This window comes from Sorex araneus, chromosome 4 (genome assembly GCF_027595985.1).
Source record: "Sorex araneus isolate mSorAra2 chromosome 4, mSorAra2.pri, whole genome shotgun sequence".
Taxonomy (NCBI): Eukaryota; Metazoa; Chordata; class Mammalia; order Eulipotyphla; family Soricidae; genus Sorex; species Sorex araneus.
Genome location: NC_073305.1, coordinates 133,706,343 through 133,728,024, shown reverse-complemented (window position 1 = coordinate 133,728,024; position 21,682 = coordinate 133,706,343). Strand labels below are relative to the sequence as shown.

At 45.1% G+C, this 21,682-nt stretch overlaps 1 protein-coding gene across 2 annotated transcripts in view; it reads right to left on the bottom strand.

Moving 5' to 3' along the window:
• Nucleotides 1–21,682, bottom strand: part of SOBP (sine oculis binding protein homolog) — a 172,580-nt gene that overhangs the window by 68,959 nt on the left and 81,939 nt on the right. The window contains exon 5 of one of the 2 annotated variants that reach the window (XM_055134284.1): nt 2,547–2,642. The exons of the other annotated variant lie outside the window; for it this stretch is intronic. Within the exon in view, the coding sequence (XP_054990259.1) occupies nt 2,547–2,642 (96 nt within the window). The remainder of the gene's footprint in view (nt 1–2,546; nt 2,643–21,682) is intronic. 2 annotated transcript variants of the gene reach the window in all.

The following is a 21,682-nucleotide window of genomic DNA, read 5'->3' as shown; positions in this document are numbered from 1 at the left end:
AGCATCTTGGCGACCGAGCTAAATAGCTTGTCATCTGTGTTGTACATTAAGCGTTCAAGCACATATCACAGTTTGGAATTTAAATGGGGGAGGGGGACGGAATCAATACTCCACCGAGAATCTACAGTGGCAGAGAGCTGGTTTTTCTATCAGCTGAAGCTTTCTTTGTCTGTGTCTTCTGATTACACACGCTTGTGTATTCCAGGCATCGATTTTACTTTGCTTTTGTTTAGGCCACTTAATATTCCTTCCTCTTCCAAGAAACAGAGTTTGTGGGGGAGGACAGAGAAATCCCCAGTCAATAATAAAGTCAGAGATAATTTCCCCCTGGCCTGGTTAGGACCCTTCCACTCAGCCTTTGTGGCGCAGAAGATTCATCTCCCTGTCATGAGCTCCTGAAAGTCTAGAGGTAACCTGAGTTCTCAGTATTTTCCCTTAAGACAACTGGCACCCCTCACCATGACCCCCCCCCAAACACCCCAAGGCAGAGAACATAACCAGAGAGAAGGACCACCTTCAAGCTGTGAGGGGACAGGGCATGGGGATGGAAATGCTCTCTCATGGCATCTTAAAAATTTACTCTAAGCTACAATAAGAAAATGCCACAGACTTCTGAGTTGTGTGTTAAGAATGGAAAAATCTCTTTCACACAGCAATATAATTTCTCAGGGATTCATAACTGGCAAACACCATTGCTTCTCTTGGATCTGAAAAAAAATTTCTTCCTTGAAGAAATTAAGCTTACTTTTTCTTCTTCCTCTTTTCCCCCATTATTCTCCTTTTTCTCGTATCACCAGAAAGTATGCTGACCAAAATAAAGCATGTATAACTTGGAGAACAAAGATTGTACCAATCTCCCAAAACTACTGCCAACACAATATTGTGTTTAAGCACAGCAATTTAAGCACAGACTAAACATATATTTTCTCTAAAGATAGCTAGAAAAGATGGTCACGTATATGTTTTACTTCCTCCGGCATAAACTGACCACAACCAGGACTCAAACACATTCATTTTTCTGATAAATAAAAGAAATCAAATATGGCATAATCCTTTTCACAATTTCTCTAAAAAGCAGCAAGTTCCTTCCCAGAGCATTTTGATACCAAAACATCCCATACATGATCCCTGCGGTCAGTGTCAGATGTCACAGTTAGGCAGCAAAATGTAAAAACGGCAATGAATATATGGGATGTTCCTGAAACAGGAAATGCTAGCAGGCCTGGGAGTTCAGAGTCCCAAGATTAAATACACAGATGAGCCAATCTTCAGGACAGGAAAGTGCATTTGTCAACAGCAACTCTGCCTAGGAGTGACTTTGGGTAGGGACCCCCACCCTGACCCCCAGAATGAAAGGTGCTGACATAATCTTACAAAAGGGTGGGGGAGGAGCTTCTCAGTATCCACATCTAACCAATGCTGCTCGAACTGCTCTAAACCGGAATTTCCTCTCTTCCCCTTTGCTTTTTGAACACTTTGTTTTTTAATGAACAGTTGGGATCAGAGCGAGGTCCAAAGCCAGTGACATTCGGGATTTCCTAATGCAGAGACCTGGCAGGGCTGTGCTAAGTTCTGCCAAAAACCAAACAGAAATGAGACTACCTCGAAATGTAACAACTGAGCATAGCTAGCTCGCAGTGTTTTCACTTAGTGGGAGCAAATGTTTTGCTTTAATGCCACCGAAGAGAGAAGAACATTTAGGGACTACATAGCTAGATCCCTCATAAAGCTTCATTTTCAAAAGCAATGCTTGAATCTCTAAATAAATGACAATTCATTCTCTGTTTACTTTAGGTAAACAGAAAATGCATTGCGGAGCACTCATTTTCAAAAGCTAATCAAGAACATTAGGTCCCAACAGATTCGTTTAATAGAAATATAATAGGCATTCCTGCTTGCTTTTCATCTTGTCTCGCTGCAAATGCAAAAATGAACAGCAGATTAACCCTGTGCTGGAACAGAGTCCCTGTCACAGCTGATATCCACTCTCGCGATTTGTAAACATCACCGCATCCTGTCGCTGCTTTGACTTCTACAGAGGAGAGATGAAAGTGCCTGATTGAGTTTGGCAAAAGAGTGTAGGACTAGTCGAATTCTAAATGGAGTACTGTGTGTCAACTCTGCTATCTTTCCTAGCAGAACAAAATATTACCATGCTGTCTCCTAAAATAGTCCACAATTGGGAAGCAGGAGGAGGGCTGGGTCGGGGGGACTATCTCTTTTATCCCCCAAGCTCCATATATCAACTGTCTTTCTCTATATTTTTAACTTTATTAGCCATTCACCAAATGGCTGCTTAGAAACTACTATACAAAACAAGCTTATAAAGACAGGGCCATCCCAGCTCTATAATCAGATATAAAAGATTTGCAAACAATTTGAGATCTTATAATTAATATTCAGTGATATCAGAATTAGCATTTAGAACTCTATACAAAAAACTATAATACTTCATAAATTATGTAATAATGAACAAACCCTTTCAAAAACTGTTTTCACTGTGCTAAAGTAACATTCTAGACTTGTTGTAAGTATGTTATTCTTACAAGTAGTTCGCAGTTATTCTTGAAGGCAAGCCTTGGAGTTTCCTTAGCATAGTGCTGCTGGGGAAAATTTTCAGCATGTCCATCTTCATCTCTAGCCTGAAGGGAAATATAATGGCCTATTTAGGGACTTACAAATAATGGAAGGAAAAAAAGCTAAAAGCATAACAGCTCAGATCATTAAACAAACGGGAATCCAGAAATAACAACATTATTAAGAAGTTTGTTTAAATACGCAGTATGCCTTTTAGATATAAAATTTGGGATTTATTTTTCTTCACATAGTTTAGTTTGAACATGCAAATTCACTGTGGTGGGATATTTAAAGCAAAATGAAACAAACCAAGACCAAATAATTTTGTTGGAAATCACCACCACTTTAGTCTTCCAGGGACTTTAGTTGCACACTCAGGATTAAATGACATACAGACGTGTTTAAACTTTTTGGCATGCTTAAGCAATCTCTAGATAATGCACTTAAAAAAATTCTAATAGCAAGGCCATAAGAAAAGCAATTTGCATTGTTATATTTTGCATTGTAATACTATTAGAGAGAAACTGATTCCCCTTGATTTTTTAAATAAAGATCTGAAAGGAGCAATGATCTAGTAAGAACAATGATTCTTCAATCAAGTGCAGTAAAAAAAAAGAGATTTAATTAAGAAGCTGCATTAAAAGTTACTGGTTATTTTGATCTACACTGTTAATTAAGAGAGCTGAAGTTTAAATGGAGACATTAACAGAACCCATTAGCAATACCGCTTGCATATAGTCTTGTCTTTCTAATCTCCATCGGTTTTGGGTTTGGCATTGGAGAGAAGGGAGAGGTGGGTGAAGGAGGCGTGTCTGAAGCACACTCATTAAACCATTCATTTGGGTGACACTTGCACTCCGCTCTGCTCTCATCTCATCTTAGCCCTAACTGCTCTCTCTTTCCTGGCCTCCTAAAATTCACAGCTGAGCTGTCTCCCTCACATATGGCTTGCATATAATTATGCATATTCCATTTTGCACTGCATTAAAATGATGAGCTCCTGGCTCCCTGCCAGTTGATTTTAAAAAGCCCAAGTGCAGGGGGGTGCTGAGGGGGGGGAAGGAGAGAAGCACAGGGAGAGCAGCACAGGAAGCAGCAGGTAGTTCTGTCTGCTGTCTCTTTAGATAAAATGTATGTCTGGCACCAAGGGAACAGCTGAGAACTACCTGTTGTGATGTTATGGATTGAGGGGGAGAAAACAATGCATATTCGTCTGTGCATAGTGCTGACAGCGCTGATGTATAGTTCCTTCTCTAATGCCATTAAATATGCCTGCTGACAGTTGTCACTCAGAGCTTCCTTGGCTAGACTAAGAGGGATTGCCGTTTTAGGGAAGAATCTGTATTTTGTCCACTTTGGAACGTATATTTGGTTTTTTAATAAGGGCTCTAGCGGCGTGTTGCAGGGGAGCAAATGAAGCCATGGCAGTAATATTTGGGTTACAAGAAGTTTGCAGAAGAAGAGATGGCACTGTTTGGGGTGTCATTCTGAAATGTATTAACATCTAAAAGATTTGGTGCCTTTGACTGTACTGTTTTTTCACTACCAAATCAGAGTAAAATGAAAGTTCAATTCTAGGATTGGACTCTCTGTAACAGAGAGGAGGGAGAAATAAGTATGGTCCATGTTCAGTGACTAGCGAAGTCCTGAAACGTGTGACGTTTCTTCTAGTGAATCAGTTCAGATCCACAGGACTGCAGCCGTCAGTGGGCCCTGTGCTAACATGATGGTAGGGTTATCATAACTGAATTTTAAGCCACTCTGCAAGGTTCTGGTTTCTGGGGGGGTAGAGTTGGGAGTGGAGGGTTTGGGAAACAACCAGCGTGCTAAGGGCTTAATCCTGGTGGTAGTGAAGGGCCAAGTGGGTGCACAGATGGAAAGAGGGTCAGCTGCAACACAAGGCCAGTGCCTTACCCCCACAATGTCTCTCCAGCCCAGTAAAGGTTTCTTGAGGGCGGGATACCTATTTCCTCCTTCTTACTCTTTCATGCCCAATGCCATACTTTGAGTTGGTACTTAACTATTCAAGTACTTAAATATTCAAGGGGAAAGTAACCCAAAAAAACAAAAAACACCCAAGATGGATAGAAACTACACCCTACCATAAACAACACTGTACAAATGTCACCTCTAAATGTGCTAAACTTAGTGGTGGGTTTATTACATTCCTGATGCACTATGATACATATGCTTGGAAACATTTTGCATATAGTTTACAAGGGCTACTATTTACATATGTGTGTCTATATTCAATATATATGTATCTTGTGTATAAATATTCATAAGGTGGATTGTGTTTATTATGCATGTACTATGTGTACACATCCATACACACCAGATGCCTGAGGAAATTTTCAACATTAGTGGCAAAAATGCATTCATTCCACTTACATGTAAGGTGCTTATAATGCTTTTTTTATGTTTTCACAGGACACACACACACAGAATAAAAACCATCCCTATCATCTATGGCTTCAAGGGAGCTACAGATTTTATGGAAAGCCTCATAATTTATGAGGTTAAATAAAGCAGCAGTGTAAGAAAAGGGAGAAAGCGACTGAGGTGATTGTTAGGAAAGAAAAAGAACCAGAAACTTCCTGTGCCATAAATTTGCCTCTGCATCAAACTCACATGGCCCTGGCCACGGTCTACTTGTGGCACAACCTGAGTCCAGAGTCCGGGGAAGTCCATGCTTCGGTCCAGTACTGCACTTCCCCAGGGCTCCCAGTGGTGGACAGTTCACAGAGCAGCAAGACCAGGAACTTCTCATTTCAGCGCAGACTTCCTCTGCGTTCTGAGGGTTTCTCTGGGAACTTTGAAATTCTGATGCCCAGAGTAAGTAAAATTAACTGCATGTACCCAGGGCCGTAGTTCTTGACTCTGGTCGGTTGCCTCGCTGAATGGCAAGCACCGCTCTATGAAAATGCCTACGGGATCAAGAGGTTATTACTACCAGTCATGGTAATAATACTGCAGCAGGCTCCCTGAGGCCACGGGGATTGTGGGTTCTCACCACCGCAGCTTTGGCGAGTGCGGCCGTGCAGGCGCGGACTCAGCCATCAGGAGAGAGATTTGAGGGTGTTAAATGAAGGCCTCAGCAGCACTTCCTCACTGGATGGGGCACCTTATGTGAGAACATTTCATTACCTCATCGACTCAAGCCAGTGATGGATTCTTTTTTTTTTTTTTTTTTTTTTTTTTTTTTGGTTTTTGGGTCACACCTGGCGATGCTCAGGGGCTACTCCTTGCTCTGCACTCAGGAACTACTCCTGGCGGTGCTCAGGGGACCATATGGGATGCTGGGATTTGAACCCAGGTCAGCTGCGTGCAAGGCAAACGCCCTACCTGCTGTGCTATCACTCCAGTCCCGCCAGTGATGGATTCTTGGCTCGTGTCCTGTAACCCCATTTTCTCAGGACGAGACTAGTTTCCCTCCTCCTGCAGATTGGTGTTCAAACCCTGAGTCACCACCAGTCATGGCAATGACAAAAAGGAGACCAACTTGAAGTTGTTATTGTTATCTACTGCTTTCGTTGATCGACACATGAGGCAGCTGTCTGTGCTGGGCAAACGCCACTGTGGGCACTTGGTATCTCTCTAGGTGGGGTGGGGGGTGGGGGGCAGAGTCTTCCTTTGCAGCCCGTCTCTGCTTTGCAGTGACTAGGTCTGAAGACACACCATGATGAATGGACTCTCCATGATCTACTCCCAACACAGACTATGATGACTCCTATTCTGGATACTTATGACAACTATGGGGCAAAGAACATGGGAAACTAGGGGTTTGAGGTCCCTTTTGCATTTTATAACAAAAGTGATTGTCAGGCCAAGGGCACTTTGGCAGCCTGGTAGTGTGGCAAGTTGGGCCACCTTGGTGGTACTCAGAGCTTACTCATGGTTCTGTGCTCAGGAGAGATCAGATGTGGTGCCAGGGATCTGAACTGTGGTTGGCCACATGCAAGCAAAGCACCTTAACTCCTATACTTTTTCTCCATAGTGGTGTATATTTTTTATCTATTATTCTAAGAAAAACTCACTGCTTGCCAGAAAATAGAAATCAAAGTAATAAAAATCTGTCCACTAAATTGCAGGGGGGTGTCGCCTCAGTTTGCTTCCATGCCTCCCTCTGTGTTCATGCTGTGTCTAGCATTTGGATCAATATCAGATTGTGCCAGAAACTTAGACTAATTGCCTCTCCACTCAAACACTTCTGACTTGCACAAACCTTGTATTCCCCTCCCATTCCCTGTGAATCACCATCACGAACTCACTTTTTATTTTGATTCTTACATCCAGCAAACTTTAGTTCTCTTTCAAAGAATTAGTTTCTCCCTCTGGGTCAAAGTTTTGCTGCCCTCCCTGCGCACAGCTAAACAAAAAGACCATTTGCTTTTTCCTTTCCAGAAACAGCACCACAGCTCAACGCCACAAAAGTGAAGTATTTCTGGCCCAAAAGAAAGGCTCACTCCATTGCCATGTAAGTGGAAACAGACGGGAGTTCATCTCTCCTTGCCATGCACCAGGGCCTGCATCATAGTCTCGGAAGGTTGCAGAATCCTTTAAAACCACAGAAAGGTTTCTATGTGGAACTGAGGTGGGGAGCGCAGAGCCATGTTCCAGGCTCAGCTCTCCAGTACCACGCTAGGTGCCACATACGTCAGAGAATGCAGGTTCCAGATGCAGGAACACTGAACACAGTGCATCCCAAAGTTGTGTGTGTGTGTGTGTGTGTGCATTGGGGAAGGGGCCATGCTTCACTATTAACTGGAGAGGAAAAAATGTCAGCTTTTATAACTAATTTGGGGGATCATAGAATCTCTTTTTGAAATTCAAGATAAAAGCAGAGGAATTCTGAGGTCAGAGAGATAGTACAGGGTCAAGACGCTTATCTTACATGCAGTTGACCCCAGTTCAATCCCTGGTATCACATATGGTCCCACAAGTGCCACCAGGAGAAACTCCTGAGCATGGAGCCAGGAGGAAGCCCTGAGCACTGCTATGTATTACCACCATCCTTCCCCACCCCCACCCCCTCCACAAACAAATAGGACCAAAGGAGCATAAGGACTTTACTTCGGAAAACTCCTGGGATTTTATTTTCTGATAGTCCATTTCTGCTCTCTCCTACTTTCCTCAAAGGTAGCTAAGAGTTCTCTGGAAGAATTGCCATATGCAGTCATTGATGTGCTGTAATGTCTTCATGAACCTGAGTACAGCAAGGAGGGCATTTGCCTTGCATGCAGCTGACTCAGGTTTGATCCCCGGCATCCCTTATGGTCCCCCCAACCACACACACAAAAAAAACACTCAAAACACTGCCAGGAGTAATTCCTGAGTGCAGAGCCAGGAGTAACTCTTGAGCATTGTCGGGTGTGGCCCCAAAATGAACAGCAACAACAAAAAGAACTTGAGTTCGGGGCCAACCTGATTTAGTGGCCTTTGGCCAAGTCTACTCATATAGGCCTGGAGGCAGAACAACTCCCGAGGCAGAACCAGAACCGCTTCTCTTTCCAGTGAGTCCTGGCTGCTGCTTCTGATCCAAGAGCCCCAACTCCTGAGTGCCAGACCCTCTCTGACTTGGTTTGTGTCCTTTCACTCACTGGATCACAGCAAAACTAGATCCTAACTCTCTTCCCCACTTCTCCAGAAATTTTTTTATGCACCCTTAAAAACAAAGGCTCTGGAAGTTATTTGGTCCTTCCCACCCCATCTATCCAATCTACTTTCTTTAAGAAAATAAAGCACCACCCGCATCCCAACTGTGCATCCCACCCGCATCCCAAAGGCTACCACTGCATTTCCACCCCCTTCCCTGCCTCCCCCCAGCACAAGTGGGTGAGTATCTCCCACTCTGGGAAACACTGCTTTAAGGATTCAAATGCAGGGAAGTCATGGGGGAGCTCTCCCTTAACTGGGGCTCTGAGCCCCAAATAAACCCCCATTCTATCCACTGCATCACTCAGGACCCTCTGTGTGTTTGCTTTCCTCTCTGCCCAGTGGTCCAGAGTGTAGATCCTGTTCACTGAGAACCTTGGTATACTGTAAGTGGGGAGTGAGCTCTTATCCTTGAACCCCCAAACCAGACTTTCTGCCTTACACACCAGGCCCCAGAGGCCAATGTTATATCCCTGTGCCTCAGCCCACACCTGAGTCGGCAGGTGTCTGCCAGGGCTCACCCATTACACCTGTCAGACACCTGGAGCTTCATGGGCTTCTGCCGAGCCCCGTCCCTCTTAACCAGCCACAGAGGATTTAGCCTTCATGTGGAGCTTGTTACACCCAAGTCCGACAGTGCCCAGTTATCCTTTGTTCCACATTTCTCTCCTCTCTTCCTACCTAGACTGACCTTTTGGTCCTTGCCTAACAATCTGTCATTCCCCAAACGTCTAGAAAACTGACACTTTGCCCTCCATTACTGACTTCTCTCTCACCTTCTGACATCTCACTGCCCCGGTCAGCCCAAGACTCCATGGTGTAACTAAAGCCTAGTTAAGACTCAGGTCTTATCATTGGATGGGTAATGCTTTTGTGCTCAAGGGTCACTCCTGGAGGGACATATGCTGCTGGGGATCGAGCCTGGGTAAGGACTGCACAAGTACCTACTGTACTATCTCTCCAGCCCTGTGATGGGAAACTTCTCGAAGGCAAGATCATACCTTACCGCTAAAGTCCCCATGCTCAAGAAGACTACCCTGCACAACAAAGTCATGAACAGTGCTCTGCCTTGGAGCCAAAGCAGGGGTGATTCCCCCCCCCCACACCGCACTGAGCTCTCCACATTCCCTTCTGCTCAAGTCACTTGCAGGAGGGCACGAAGGAGAGGGAGGTGTGGAGAAAGAAGGGAATGAAGGGGAGAGAGGCTCTGGGAAAACTTTCTCCCTGACAGAGGACTCACACTGGCATCCGGAGCTACCCCCAGATTCTTCGAAACCTCGGTCTGTGGCCCCCTGCATCTGTTCAATTCATGTTGCTACTAATCTTTGCCTCAGGATCTGTGCCCTCCCTTCCATTAGCGTGCCACTGCAAACAGGCTGTGGGGTCCCGCAGCGGTGCTGTTTTACTTTGTTCTTTTAACAAAATGCATGTAAATCCCTACTTAGTCTATCAGCCGAGAGAGAAGCCGATTCCGCAGCCAGGTTTCTCCAAAGCCTCCACCCTCTTGGGCTGAAAAGTAGAGGGGCTTTTTCCGTACCTCTTTGGGCTCCTCCGACAGCTCACACATCTCTGATGGAGAAGATGCACTCATCTGTCTGCTCCATGCAAACCTTTACATTTGCATAGATATATGCCACCAACTTTTAATGTCCAATTTGGAGTCTTCAAAGGACAGCGGTAACCAATACGCAATGTGAAAATAATGGGAACCAAATCGCGTTTCCAGCCTCCGTGAGGCTCTCCAGAAGGAAGCGGTGTCAGGTCAGAGCTGCTCAGAGCAGGGAGGCCCTGGGGTTGAGCACGGGCCTGATTGATGGCTGCCCTGACGCAGGGGCCCTAATGAATGCTGTGACAGTTCCAGCAGCAGATCCCACATCAGCCAGAAATACAGCTACCGCGCGAGCTAAAATAGATCACGCCGCACCCTGCGTGTTACTGCGGTGTCGGGAATCATCAGAGCCGTTGCTAAGTGGTTCTGAAAATTCCCTGCTCTGCTTTTCATCTGTTTCATCTATTTTTTTTCCTTTACAGGACAGGTGACCCTTCAGGATTTACGGTAGTGGGCTCCGGGTCAGGTCACCTGAGTGCCTTTGTTCAGGAAGAACGGTTTTCTTCAAAGTGCCCGCAGGTAAGGTCCAGCAGCTGAAGCCCGCAGCCCCCTTCCTCTCTGTTCTCTGCCACAGCTGCAAGGCTGTCACCTCCCAGGCAGCTTCTGATTATGCCAGGACCCCTGATCCATGGGAGATTAGCCAGCCTCCCTGACTGCTTCCCTTCCCCCCACTTCCAGCCTCCTCCCACCGCCCACCATTTGCCTTTTGGCTTCTTTCACTCTTCCTTTGCATTTATTACCCAGAGACCTGTGAGTGGAAACAAAAGGCTGGGAAAACACAAATGATTCTACTTGGCTACCGGTTGGCACCTTATAAAATGCTTAAATAATTGGCCTAATCTAAGCATTTCAGGTGGCCCGTTTTATTCCAGTTCTCTGAAATCACTAGGCAGAAGGGGCTGGACTCGAGTCTTTATATACAGACCTCATGGAGGACCAGAGAAATGAAAGAAAATGTGAAACAGGCAGTAGTGGGAGGGGGACCTCTTCTGTAAGGCTAAGGAAAGGATCCTGACATTTTGGAGATATTATCCACAGGAACTCTCCCTGCAGTCAGCTTGGGAATAGGAAATCCCCTCCGACTAAACAAAGGTACTGCTCTGGATATTAGCAGGGAATAATACAGTCAACATTCTGACAGCTCCTACCTATGTGCCAACACCATGCTAAGTCCTTCCTATGTATTAACCCATTATATATGTGCACACCCACCCCCCCACACACACACATACACACACACACACACACAACTGCATGTGCTTATGCACGCATACACACATGCATGCCACAAACCAAAACACATGGAGGGACCATTGTCACATTTGTTTCATTCATGAAGAAACCAAAGTCCATAAAGATTTTGTCACTGCAGAGCTCACAAGTAGTACAACCAGGATTCAAACCTGGGTGATCTGCCTCCAATCTACACCTGCTGGCCTGCTCCCTGGAGGCTAGTGGTTTAAAAGTTTAAAAAGTGGGATCACTTGAAAGTAATGATGCCATTTGGAAAAAAGAGAAAGAAATATTATTACTAAAGAGGGTTTTTCTTATTTCTTTGGTTTTCTCAGGGCCTCAATTCTAAGATTAAATATACCAAGGATATTGGAAAGGGAGGGAATATAATAACAAACATCTCTTAAGAGGGCAAAGGCGTTTGAGACGAGAGACTAGAAGAAGTGGAGTGAACAGGTCTCTGTTCACTGGGCTGGTCTTTCAAAATTTATAAAACCAATCTCGATGAAAGACATAAGGAAGTTCATATCTTTAACCTGATTCTTCTTAACAATCTTCAGACCATTGATGACAACACTTAAAACAATCCTACAAGGACTCACCCTATAGCCAATGATTCAAATATCTTAGCAATTTCCTTCATGAATTTCAAAATCATGATCAATGGTGCCATATTAGTCTTTACTAATCCCATAGATGGTGCAGCACAGACACCATTGTTTCACTGCTCTCTCCTTTCGACACTCTGGCACAGAAATGCAGACTGTGGCCTGGGTCATTTCAGCAGAGCAATGGTAGCTGTGGATGGCACTGGTAGAACCGAGCTCTGGATTTGCACAGCGATAAACAGACACGGACTGAGAGGAGGTGTCATGGGCCAGAGTAAGGACAGTTAGCTAGAACTGAGCCAAAAACCAAGGGTCAGTTCTCTGACCTTTGCCTAGTACCACAGAATCCTCCACGAGAAGAACTCATTAAGAGAGAACAAGGGTAACACAGCCCTGAGCACGGACATAGAGCCAATTAGCGCAGTTGGTGGGAGGTTGATGCAAGCTTAGTTCATTGTCCTGGGACAGGAGCTGGCTCTGTGTCCTGGTCCCAGAACGTACATTTCCTCATGACCTGCCACCTCACACACCTACACGCCTCATCAAAGCAGAGACAAACCCATATATACAAGAAGATCTGTAGATAATCATTATATGTGTCTCATTACTTCTGGAAGAAATAGCACAGAGGGAAGAGCCCAGTAGTGGTGACCCTGGGAGCAACCCTGGGTAACACTGAAGCAAATAACATCCTTGAATTGTTTTCTAATTATGAGGTTAAGGGACCACATTATCTGTAATAAAGTTTCAGTGCTCAGACCAACTGAACTTTCTTTTCTTCTACCAGCAATCACAGAAATGCGACAACCAGAGTCCAAGTAGGACAGCTGCCTACATCTTCTTCAGATAGTTCAGATACTAGGTCCCAGTCCCTTCCATACCTTCCACTGGTCACCTGCCTACAGAGTGGGGCTGCTGCTGGACTCATGGCTGTTCTCAGCAATCCTGCACTCTAGTCACTGTGTCCTACCTGCTCCATTTCCCTACATGCCCAGCCCTCTCCTGCCATGGGCTCTTTGATATGTACATTCTTGACAGACAGAGGAGGGCATCCATCAGACCCTGGTCAATGTTCTCACCTGGGTCAGGGGTATACTGTTAGCATCAGACAATAGTGCCACAAAGACTGTAGAGGGCTAGAGCAATAGTACAGCAGTTGGGCGTTTGCCCAGCACGCATTCGATCCGGGTTTGATCCCTGGCATCTCATCTGTTCCCCTAAGCACTGCCAGGAATAATTCCTAAGTGCAGAGCTAGGAGCAACCCCTGAGCATCATGCAGTGTGACACCCCAAACAAACAAAAAGACTTTTTTAGTCAGAAACAGGAGCAGGAACTACATAACATTGGTAAAGATCTAAGATCAGCAGCTGAACATATAGAAAGACCCATGCGAAGCAGTTTGCCAGGCAGCAGCTACACAAATGTTCTGGTTCACGATTCTGAGGCCGTGCCTCAGAAGGCAGGCAAAGCAGAGAGATGGAGTGGCACATTCATTCACCCTGCCCCCCGGGTCTTCCAGAGGATGAAGCCAGGATGTGATTCTGGACGGGATGGTCCTCCTGACAGCTTCAATTATGATCCATGTGCCTCTTGACCTGTTAATGGAGGTACCGCTCGGCTTAGAGGAACGACATCGGAATTGCCTTGTTTCCAAAGCCAGGACCGATCGGCCTCTGGGCGAGCCAAATGCAAAGATGGCGGCAAAGGGGCTTCATAAATAATGACCTCTGCTCACACACCACTCTCTGGAGTCTTGAATTTAAATCCCAGCCATTCTGCAGATGATGAATAGAGGTAATAAAAAGTGGAATGGTGGCATGTTTAAATAGGGGATCACCACTGGAGCCGAACTTGACTGATGTGGAGGAAGGGCCCATGGAAGGCAACAGCTGAGTATCAGGTTGAGGTTGGTCTGGGATGACAGGTTCAGTTAACACGGGCTCTGCTGTCACTGCTTTATATTAATTTTTCCAGGGGGAATACGGGAATCAAAGCCCAGGTGCCAATATACAAGATGTGAGCTGGGTTTCTACATTCTCCCCCTGCCCAGTATAACTGAGAACAGGAAGGCATGGTTTGCTTTGCCCCTCCTGTTTGCCCCATTCCCTGCCTTACCCAACCTTTCTGGTTACCAGTTTCCCAAACTATTCAAGCTTCTCTGCATCCTGGTACTGCAACTGTTCTAGCATGGCTCTAGATAGGAGATAACTGGAAGCCCCCAACCCCCACTTCCTGCTGAAGGAGGCTCCCAGACCACAGACCGGACCCAACTGGAGAGACTGCTCCTTCCAGAATTTTTTTAGTCAAAGACTGCTTCCTAGAGCTGCCTCCACAAAGGAAGAAATCTCAATAGAGAAGCCGCTTTGTGGGTAACATGAAGATAGGCCTGTTTCCTGCTAAGAACTCAGCAGACCTGGCCCAGCAAAGTCCCCCAAGTCCCCAGAAAGACTGTGTGAGCATTATCACCTCGTTTTTGCCAGCAAGGAAGCTGAAGGGTAATTGAGGAACTTATCTGAGGCCAAGGTCTGACTGCACAGGCAAACCTGGGCTCTAAAGGTCGGTGTGGAGATACCTGGTGAAGCTTTTCCCTCAGCAGAGTGAGGGAGCCGCAATAAGCAGCTAAAATGTAGGCCTTCACAGACAGAGAGTAGCAGTGGCTCCCGTGGCTCCGTGGCTTCTTGTGGTGGAAGGAGCTCACGCATTCCAGCCTCCCTTTGCCATGTCGAAGCACGGTGCCAGGGTAGCGTGAATAGAAATAATCAAGGGAGCCATCCTTCCCAAGGGCCGAGGGTCAGTCCATGAGGCCACAGGGAGGGAGGGAACAAGAGCACCACCAAAGGCCAGGTAGATGCAGTCCCTAAGCCCATCAGGTAGAAGGGCAGCGGCCAAATGCTTTGCTCTTGACATGGAGGACAGAGATGAGAGAAAGACGGCTGGAGAGGGAGGTTGGGAGGCACACAGAGAAATGGAAGTGGAGCCCAGGAGAAGGTGCATGGAGAGGGGAAAGGACACACCCCCAGAGCTGATGGACTTCTCACTAGGCGGCCTCTTCATCCAGCTCACCCTTCCATTCCTAGTTTATGTGGACATATCACAAATTTGAGATTATGGAATTCCAAGATGATAGTAAGAGCAGGAATCTAATTCTTTGGGTTATCAAGACACTGAGATATGTGCACAAGGTCAAAGGATTTTAAACTCACAAAATTCTTCTTTGTGTGCTGGTTTAATCACAGAAGAGAAAACTGCTGTTTGATGAGGAAAATAGTAAAAGGGAATAAGAATGATCACTTGACATAATTATAACTAACCTTAGCCTTCCCTCATTAATAAAAAGCAGCATTTAGATGCAATCAAGGACCTTAGGATGATAAGTTTCATTCATTTATTTGCCTAAAGGAATGACAGATCTCTGCCTTTGAATTATAAAATGTTCTGACCAATTACATAAACTATAAGTTGCATTACTCTATATTTATCCCAAAGTACTTCATGTGACTTTGTAATCCCTCAGGAAGAAGATAGCAATGACAGAGGGTACTTAAATATTTCCCCTTGGGGTCTCTTTGATTGATTCATTCATTCACTCACTGTTATTCAGCATCTACACAAGGAGCTAGATGGTTGCTGGCAATTAACAGCTAAAGCATCTAAAATGGATCGAAGTTGGTTTACATGTGCCACATTTTTATTTTCTTAGATTTGATGGTAACAATAAAGCAAACAATTTCCTTGCCAAGGGCTAGCCACACACAATGTAGAGTGTCAAAGAGCTTACATTTATATCCAACTGGAAAATAATTTTAAAAGGCAAATAAAAGTAAGCCACAAAAGATAAAAAGGAGAAACTGTTCTCATAAACACACAAGAATTAAGAGGAGCAAATTCCTATAAGGTCAAGCACCCCTTGTGCTATTTAGGTGATGCCGTTCAAAATGAGGTAAAGGAGAACATTGGATGCCAGCACTGAGCTGTGCTTGATTTCCAGTGTCACCAGGAAAAGAAGGGACATAATAAGCAGCTCAGATTTACTGTAAGAATTAAATGAGACAATCTAATGCCTATCCCATACAATGCCTGGCGGAGTAAGTACTCATATAAGCCAGTCTTTTAAATAGCAGATACTGACTCTTTTTTCTAGACAGAAAATCTCAGCTAACAGGAAAGAAATGGGGACTTGCTATCGCTATCATTAGATCTTGATTAAAATTAAGTTGCATGGAACTGCAGAGCATGCTCAGTAGCCAAAGGCAAATGCCAATCAGAATACACTGATGAAGCTTGAGGACTTTTAGAAATGCATCCACACACCCACTAATTAGGAAACTAATCCTCTGCATAACCTGGCCACACAGATGCTGAATAGCCACTTCCAGCTCTCTTCTGCATCTGACTACCCTTTCTTCTCTCTGCAGTAAGGTATTCATTGGTTTTCTTGCTTTGGACAGAGTGAGGGGTCTCCTAAGCAGAGCTGAGGGGGTCCTGGAGCCCCATCCCAAAATAACCAGTCAACAGAACTAAATGCTTGAATGTTTGGGCCCAATAATGCAGTGCCACTCAGGCCGAAAGGTGCTGGGTCCACCAGAGTGTATCAGGCAGTGATCCTGGTGGGGACATGGGGTGGCAGCATGTGGCCTTGGGCTTCAAACCCTGGGCCCTGGGCCTGCATGAGAGGTCCTGGCCACTGAGCTCTCTACCCCTTTTCCTTCGTGTCTTTTCATCCCCTCCTATGCTTATTAAACAGATTCTCCATCAAAAAACTTTTCACACCGACTAGCAAGATTTAAGCAGCACCCACAGTAGCAGCCTGGGCGTCATGGGAACAGTAGCGGTAAGATGAATTTCATGGTCTTAACACATTTCTTCCAGAGAAGCTGACCAAGGTTTGGTGCTTGGCCCTCTTCATTAACATTCACATTCTATCTCTTTCTTCCAGCTACTAACTTCACCTTCAATCTACCTCTGTAAGGGAGGCCACCAATATCATTTGCTGATGTAAGCACTCAGCAGAACTTGGGCACATACTCACTCAAGACGAACTGCTTCCCCAAAGACAGATAAGCAGACAAAATAAAGGGGAGGGGATCTCTCTGAACAAACCAAAATTTTGGGAGCAATAGCACAGCGGGGAGGGCGTTTGCCTTGCACTTGGCCAACCCAGGTTCGATTCCTCCGTCCCTCTCCGAGAGCCCGGCAACCTACCCAGAGTATCTCGCCTGCACGCAGAGTCTGGCAAGCTACCCATGGCATATTTGATATGCCAAAAACAGAAACAACAAGTCTCACAATGGAGACATTACTGGTGCCAGCTCGAGCAAATCGATGAACAACAGGACAACAGTGCTATTTTCAGAAAATGTTCAAATGAATGAATATTACCTTTCATTTGAAAGGCTAGGACTTTTTTCAAAGAGAAAAATCAGGGCCAGAAAGAAAGTACAGGACTAACCCAGGTCATATCTCTTGGGCCCTGCCCAGGAGTGACCCCTGAGCACAGAGCAAGAAATAGGAACTGAGCACAACTTGGTGTGGAGAGAGACAGAGAGAGAGAGACAGAGACAGAGAGAGAGAGAGAGGGAGGGAGGGAGGGAGGGAGGGATGGATGGAGGGAGGGAGGAAGAAAAAAGAAAGGGAGAAAGAGAGAGAAAGAAGGAAGAAGAAAATAGAGAAAAAAGCAAGCAAGCAAAAGAGTTGGAGCATTTATTAGGCTCTTACTCATTTTAGAGTTCAGTCTAAAATTGCTGCCTTTAGGTTTTGTGTTGGGTTGGGTGTATCCCTCCCAGCTTTCTAAACCCTCCTCTCTCCTTCACAGCCCTCAGACAGGATTCTGAATCACTGGGCCAGCTTCGTCCACACGAGCCAATCCCTCCCTCAGCTGCCCATTCAGTCTGAAACAGCTTTCTTTTCTTTTACTGCTTTGTTTCATCTTAAAGTAAAAAGGTGCTCCTCGGAGGAAGCATGTTCATCCTTTCCCTCCCACTCCTTGCCTTCTCGTAGGAGAAGTTCCCACAGACTGCTCTACAGGTACCGTAGAATATTAAAGCTCATTTGTTTCTTTATATTACCTCCTGCCCTCCTGGGCTCTTGCATCTGAGATCTACAAAGATATAATCCAAATGAAATTGTATTAGTTGAGATTAGCATCATGGCAGCAGTTTCTATAAATGATACTGACAAGACAGCAGCTATCACGTTTGTCTTATTTCAAGGTAAAAATGAAAAATGACATCTTTGATGGAGAAGAACTACAGGGACGGGCGCGGGCGCAGGCGGCCCTGCTCACAGACAGCTCTCTCCCCCGTCATATGGCTGACAGGTGTGTAATCATGTTCCTTAGTCACAGTTTGTGTTAAAATAACCAATTACCAAATGAATGTGAATTGAGCTCCAGTGTGACTGTCACCACCCTGGAAAAGTGATCTGGGCTTTGCAGGGAGGCTCTGCCCCAAGCCAGGGGCCCTTTAAGGCTGAGAAGCCTTTCCTACATAAATTCAAGAAAACACTGGACATTTTCTTCTCTGGTCTTGCCCTTCAGTAATAATATAGATTCCAACCATGGATGCTCAGTTGAATTTTCTGGGAAACTCAACATACCATTGCCCCCTTCAGAACCCACACTGTCCCTTCTGTGGTCCACCCACTAACTCAGTGGTCTCCTCGTGGCCAGGGCAGGTCCTACCGTAGGCTGGTTCTACCATCCTCTGCTGGATGTACACCACCAGCAGATATGTCCTTTCCATATGACAAAGGACCACGCTAAAATCCAAGAGCCCTGCCATCAAAAGAGTGCCCTTACCAACAGGGATGACCTCCAGAACCCAAGACCCAGAGAGGTGTGGTAGCATGCAAGTTGCCCTGTGGAGCCACAGTGTTTTTTTTATCCAGTTGACAGCAGGACATCCCTTATCATGCATGAAAAAATGTAAGAGCAAAAATCATACTTCCTCTTGGCCCAAGTATTGTCTGCTAACACGGGGGGAGAAGGCCTATGAGTAAACCATACGCGGTCACTGTAGAAAGTAGAAATAATGACTTATTGACAAGAGGGTGATTCTGGTAATACTGTTATTACACTAAGGGGAAGTTTATCAGAAGCAGATTCCCCCCATTTCTAATGGAGCCTGTCGCAGGGTTCATAGATGAATCCTACCTTCAGGCTGGTGGTTGAATAAGTCAAAAGACAAGAGAAAAGAACTCAGTAGCTAGATCTCATGAGTGAAGGAGGCGAGCACTTGGTCCCCACACCTGAATGATCGAGAGATTGGATGGAGACACCACATAATGCTGACAGAACATCAGAGAAATAGAGCATCAAGTGCAATAAGCGTCTTGCATGCTACTGAACAGATTTCAATCCCCAGCACCCTAGTCATCCCCTGAGCCCTCCATGAGTGATTCTTGAGTGCAAAGCCAAGAGAAAGTTCTGAACCCCACTGCCCACTGGGTATCCCCCACCTCCCTGCATTAAAAAAAAAGGATTTTGAGTTCTGTCCACTGATACTGTTTGGTAACAATGTGTGTTTTCAAACAAATATTGTATCTTCAGTATAGCTAAAGGGAGTAAGAGATCATTTTAAACAACAAATAAAACAAAAAAAAATGCAGTTAACTCCCAAAACTCTGGATGGATTTAAGTTACAGGATACCAGGAGATTCAAGACAAAGAGGTGAATGAAAAAGTAAAATTCTGGTGGAGGGGTAGATGTTTGATCACTGTGATTGTAACCCAAACATGAAAGCTTGTAACTATCTCACAGCGATTCAATAAAATTTAAAAAATAAAGTAAAATTCAAGTGGCTAAGAAAAATAGAGAAAGAAAAAGTAAAATTCTCTTATGGCTCTCCCTTTTTTTCTTTATCACAAAAGGTGTTCTCTGAACACAGAAAGTGTCCCACTGCACCACTTACAAAGACCAGACCAGGGCTACTTTCCTGTACCCAAACAAGCTCAGTAGCTTTGTCTTGCATGAAATCAGGACAATAAGCATTTAAGGGGAAGAAACAAGCATCAGCTGGTTTTCCTCTCATGTCATTCTTCTGTAACTGATGAGTTTTTAACTACAGTCTTGTTATCCTCATTAGCATAAGTGCTAATTACCACCTCTCCCCTTGGGAAGGGCAGGGGGAACTGTGTGAGGCCTCAACAATGGCTGCCTCTGGGTCAAGGCTGAGAAAAAGGCTGAGGGTGGAACTGTGTCAAGGGAAGGGGAAGCAGTGGAACCAATGACGGGAGAAAGAGGACAAGCATGCAGGTGGCTGCTGAAAGCCAGGGTCTCCTTCCAAGCAGGGGGTGAGGCCTGGTGCCACGCTGCCTCTGAGGTGCTCCCCTCTACTTATTCATGTGCTCCTGGCAGTTTTGGCAGTAGCCCCTCGAGTGAAAAGCACACTACTTTTGCACATATGGTGGAGAGAGTCTCGTGCATCAGCTGAATGCATACTGTACTACATACACATTCTGTTTTATCTCCGGGCCCAGCCGTGCTGCAAACGCTTGCAAATTGGGAAACCTTCTGTGCAGTAAAAATACGGACAGGAGAAACTAGACTGTGACTTATAAGATGTAACACTCGCCAAAAAAAAAAAAAAAAAGCCAAAGTAAAAGTAAGGAAAAGTTAAGTTGCATACATCAGTCATTGCAACAAAAGGCAGCTCTGCAAGGATGCTCAGCCACACTGATTTCATCCCCTGAATCACCCCTGGCTCCTAGGCCAAGGCATGAACCCCCCAGCCACACGGTGATGCCCACTGACAATGTCTGGTCCATCACATTCTGGGTTTTTTGTTAGTTAGTATTTGGAATTGACCTGAATTTTCCCAGAGAAATTTCTCAGCTATTCAGGCTAGTAATGAAATCACTGTTTTTGTCCTCCACCTCTGAGCTCCTACCATCCTCATCTTGCAATAATGCTTGTGCCCTTAGCCTGTCACAGACATCATTTTCACTTGCTCAGTGTTTCTAAGAAGCAAAATCTGATACTGCTCAGGGTCCAGAACTCTCTGTTTCTTCGGACTCTAAGAGGGGCCCAGTGGCAAAATGTTCTGACCTTCTTTCTCACCCAAGCTTCTTCCACCAGCACCTTGAATAGTCATGATTTTGTAACAATTTTTTTTTAATTACTGGCCCCTAATTAAGGAGATTGTGCTAAAAATGTCTTTTCACTTTAAATCACGGATCTGCTCTTTCTCCTCTATTTGCCTTGGATATGAGCAGGGGGAAGTGTGAGCGCTGAAAGATTTCTCTAATAAATGAAGACAATGTTTATAAGCCAATGCATTAAGGTTTCTTTGGCTCTTTCCCAGCCTGCTGAGAATGCTACAGTCTCCCTATTTCACAAATGAAGACGCTGAGTAGAAGCAAGTGATCTAACCAAAGGCACCCCGGAACCATAATGTGGGGTTCATGGCAAGACACTGAAGCCGAAAATATAAAAAAGGAAAGAGCAGCCAGCATTCAGTGACGTCCAATGTCGTGTGCACAATAATACATGGGCAGCTATTTCTAGTCCAAGGGCACCTCTTGCCACCCATTGTCTGTGCAGTCTCACAGGCTGTATCAGGGCTAATACCGCAGAGCTGTGTGCCCGTTCCTAATTTATTCTGTGTGGAATCTGCGAGGTGGTTTCTGTGTTGCTGAGACTCATCCTCTCACAAATGTTAGAAGTGGCGGAAGTTAACCCCATACTGATGGGAAACTCATCAGAGTTGCCTAAGGCAAGCTTTGGCTCATTTCAGTCAGTTGTTTCTTTTCAATATGGTTTGTGTTTGTTGAGTTGCTAGAAACAATAGAATGCATGTTAAAAGACAGAGCTTTACAGGGACTCCACGGGCAACTGGACTATCCTGTGCGTTCTTGAGCACTCTGTCCAGCTTTGTTTTTCCTTGGCTTTGGTAGCAGCTCTTAATGAGCTGCAACACACAGAAAAATATAATAATGCTGGTAACTGGAAACGACTCTTGCCATTTAACTCCATGAACAACAGTGTGCGACAATTATTACTG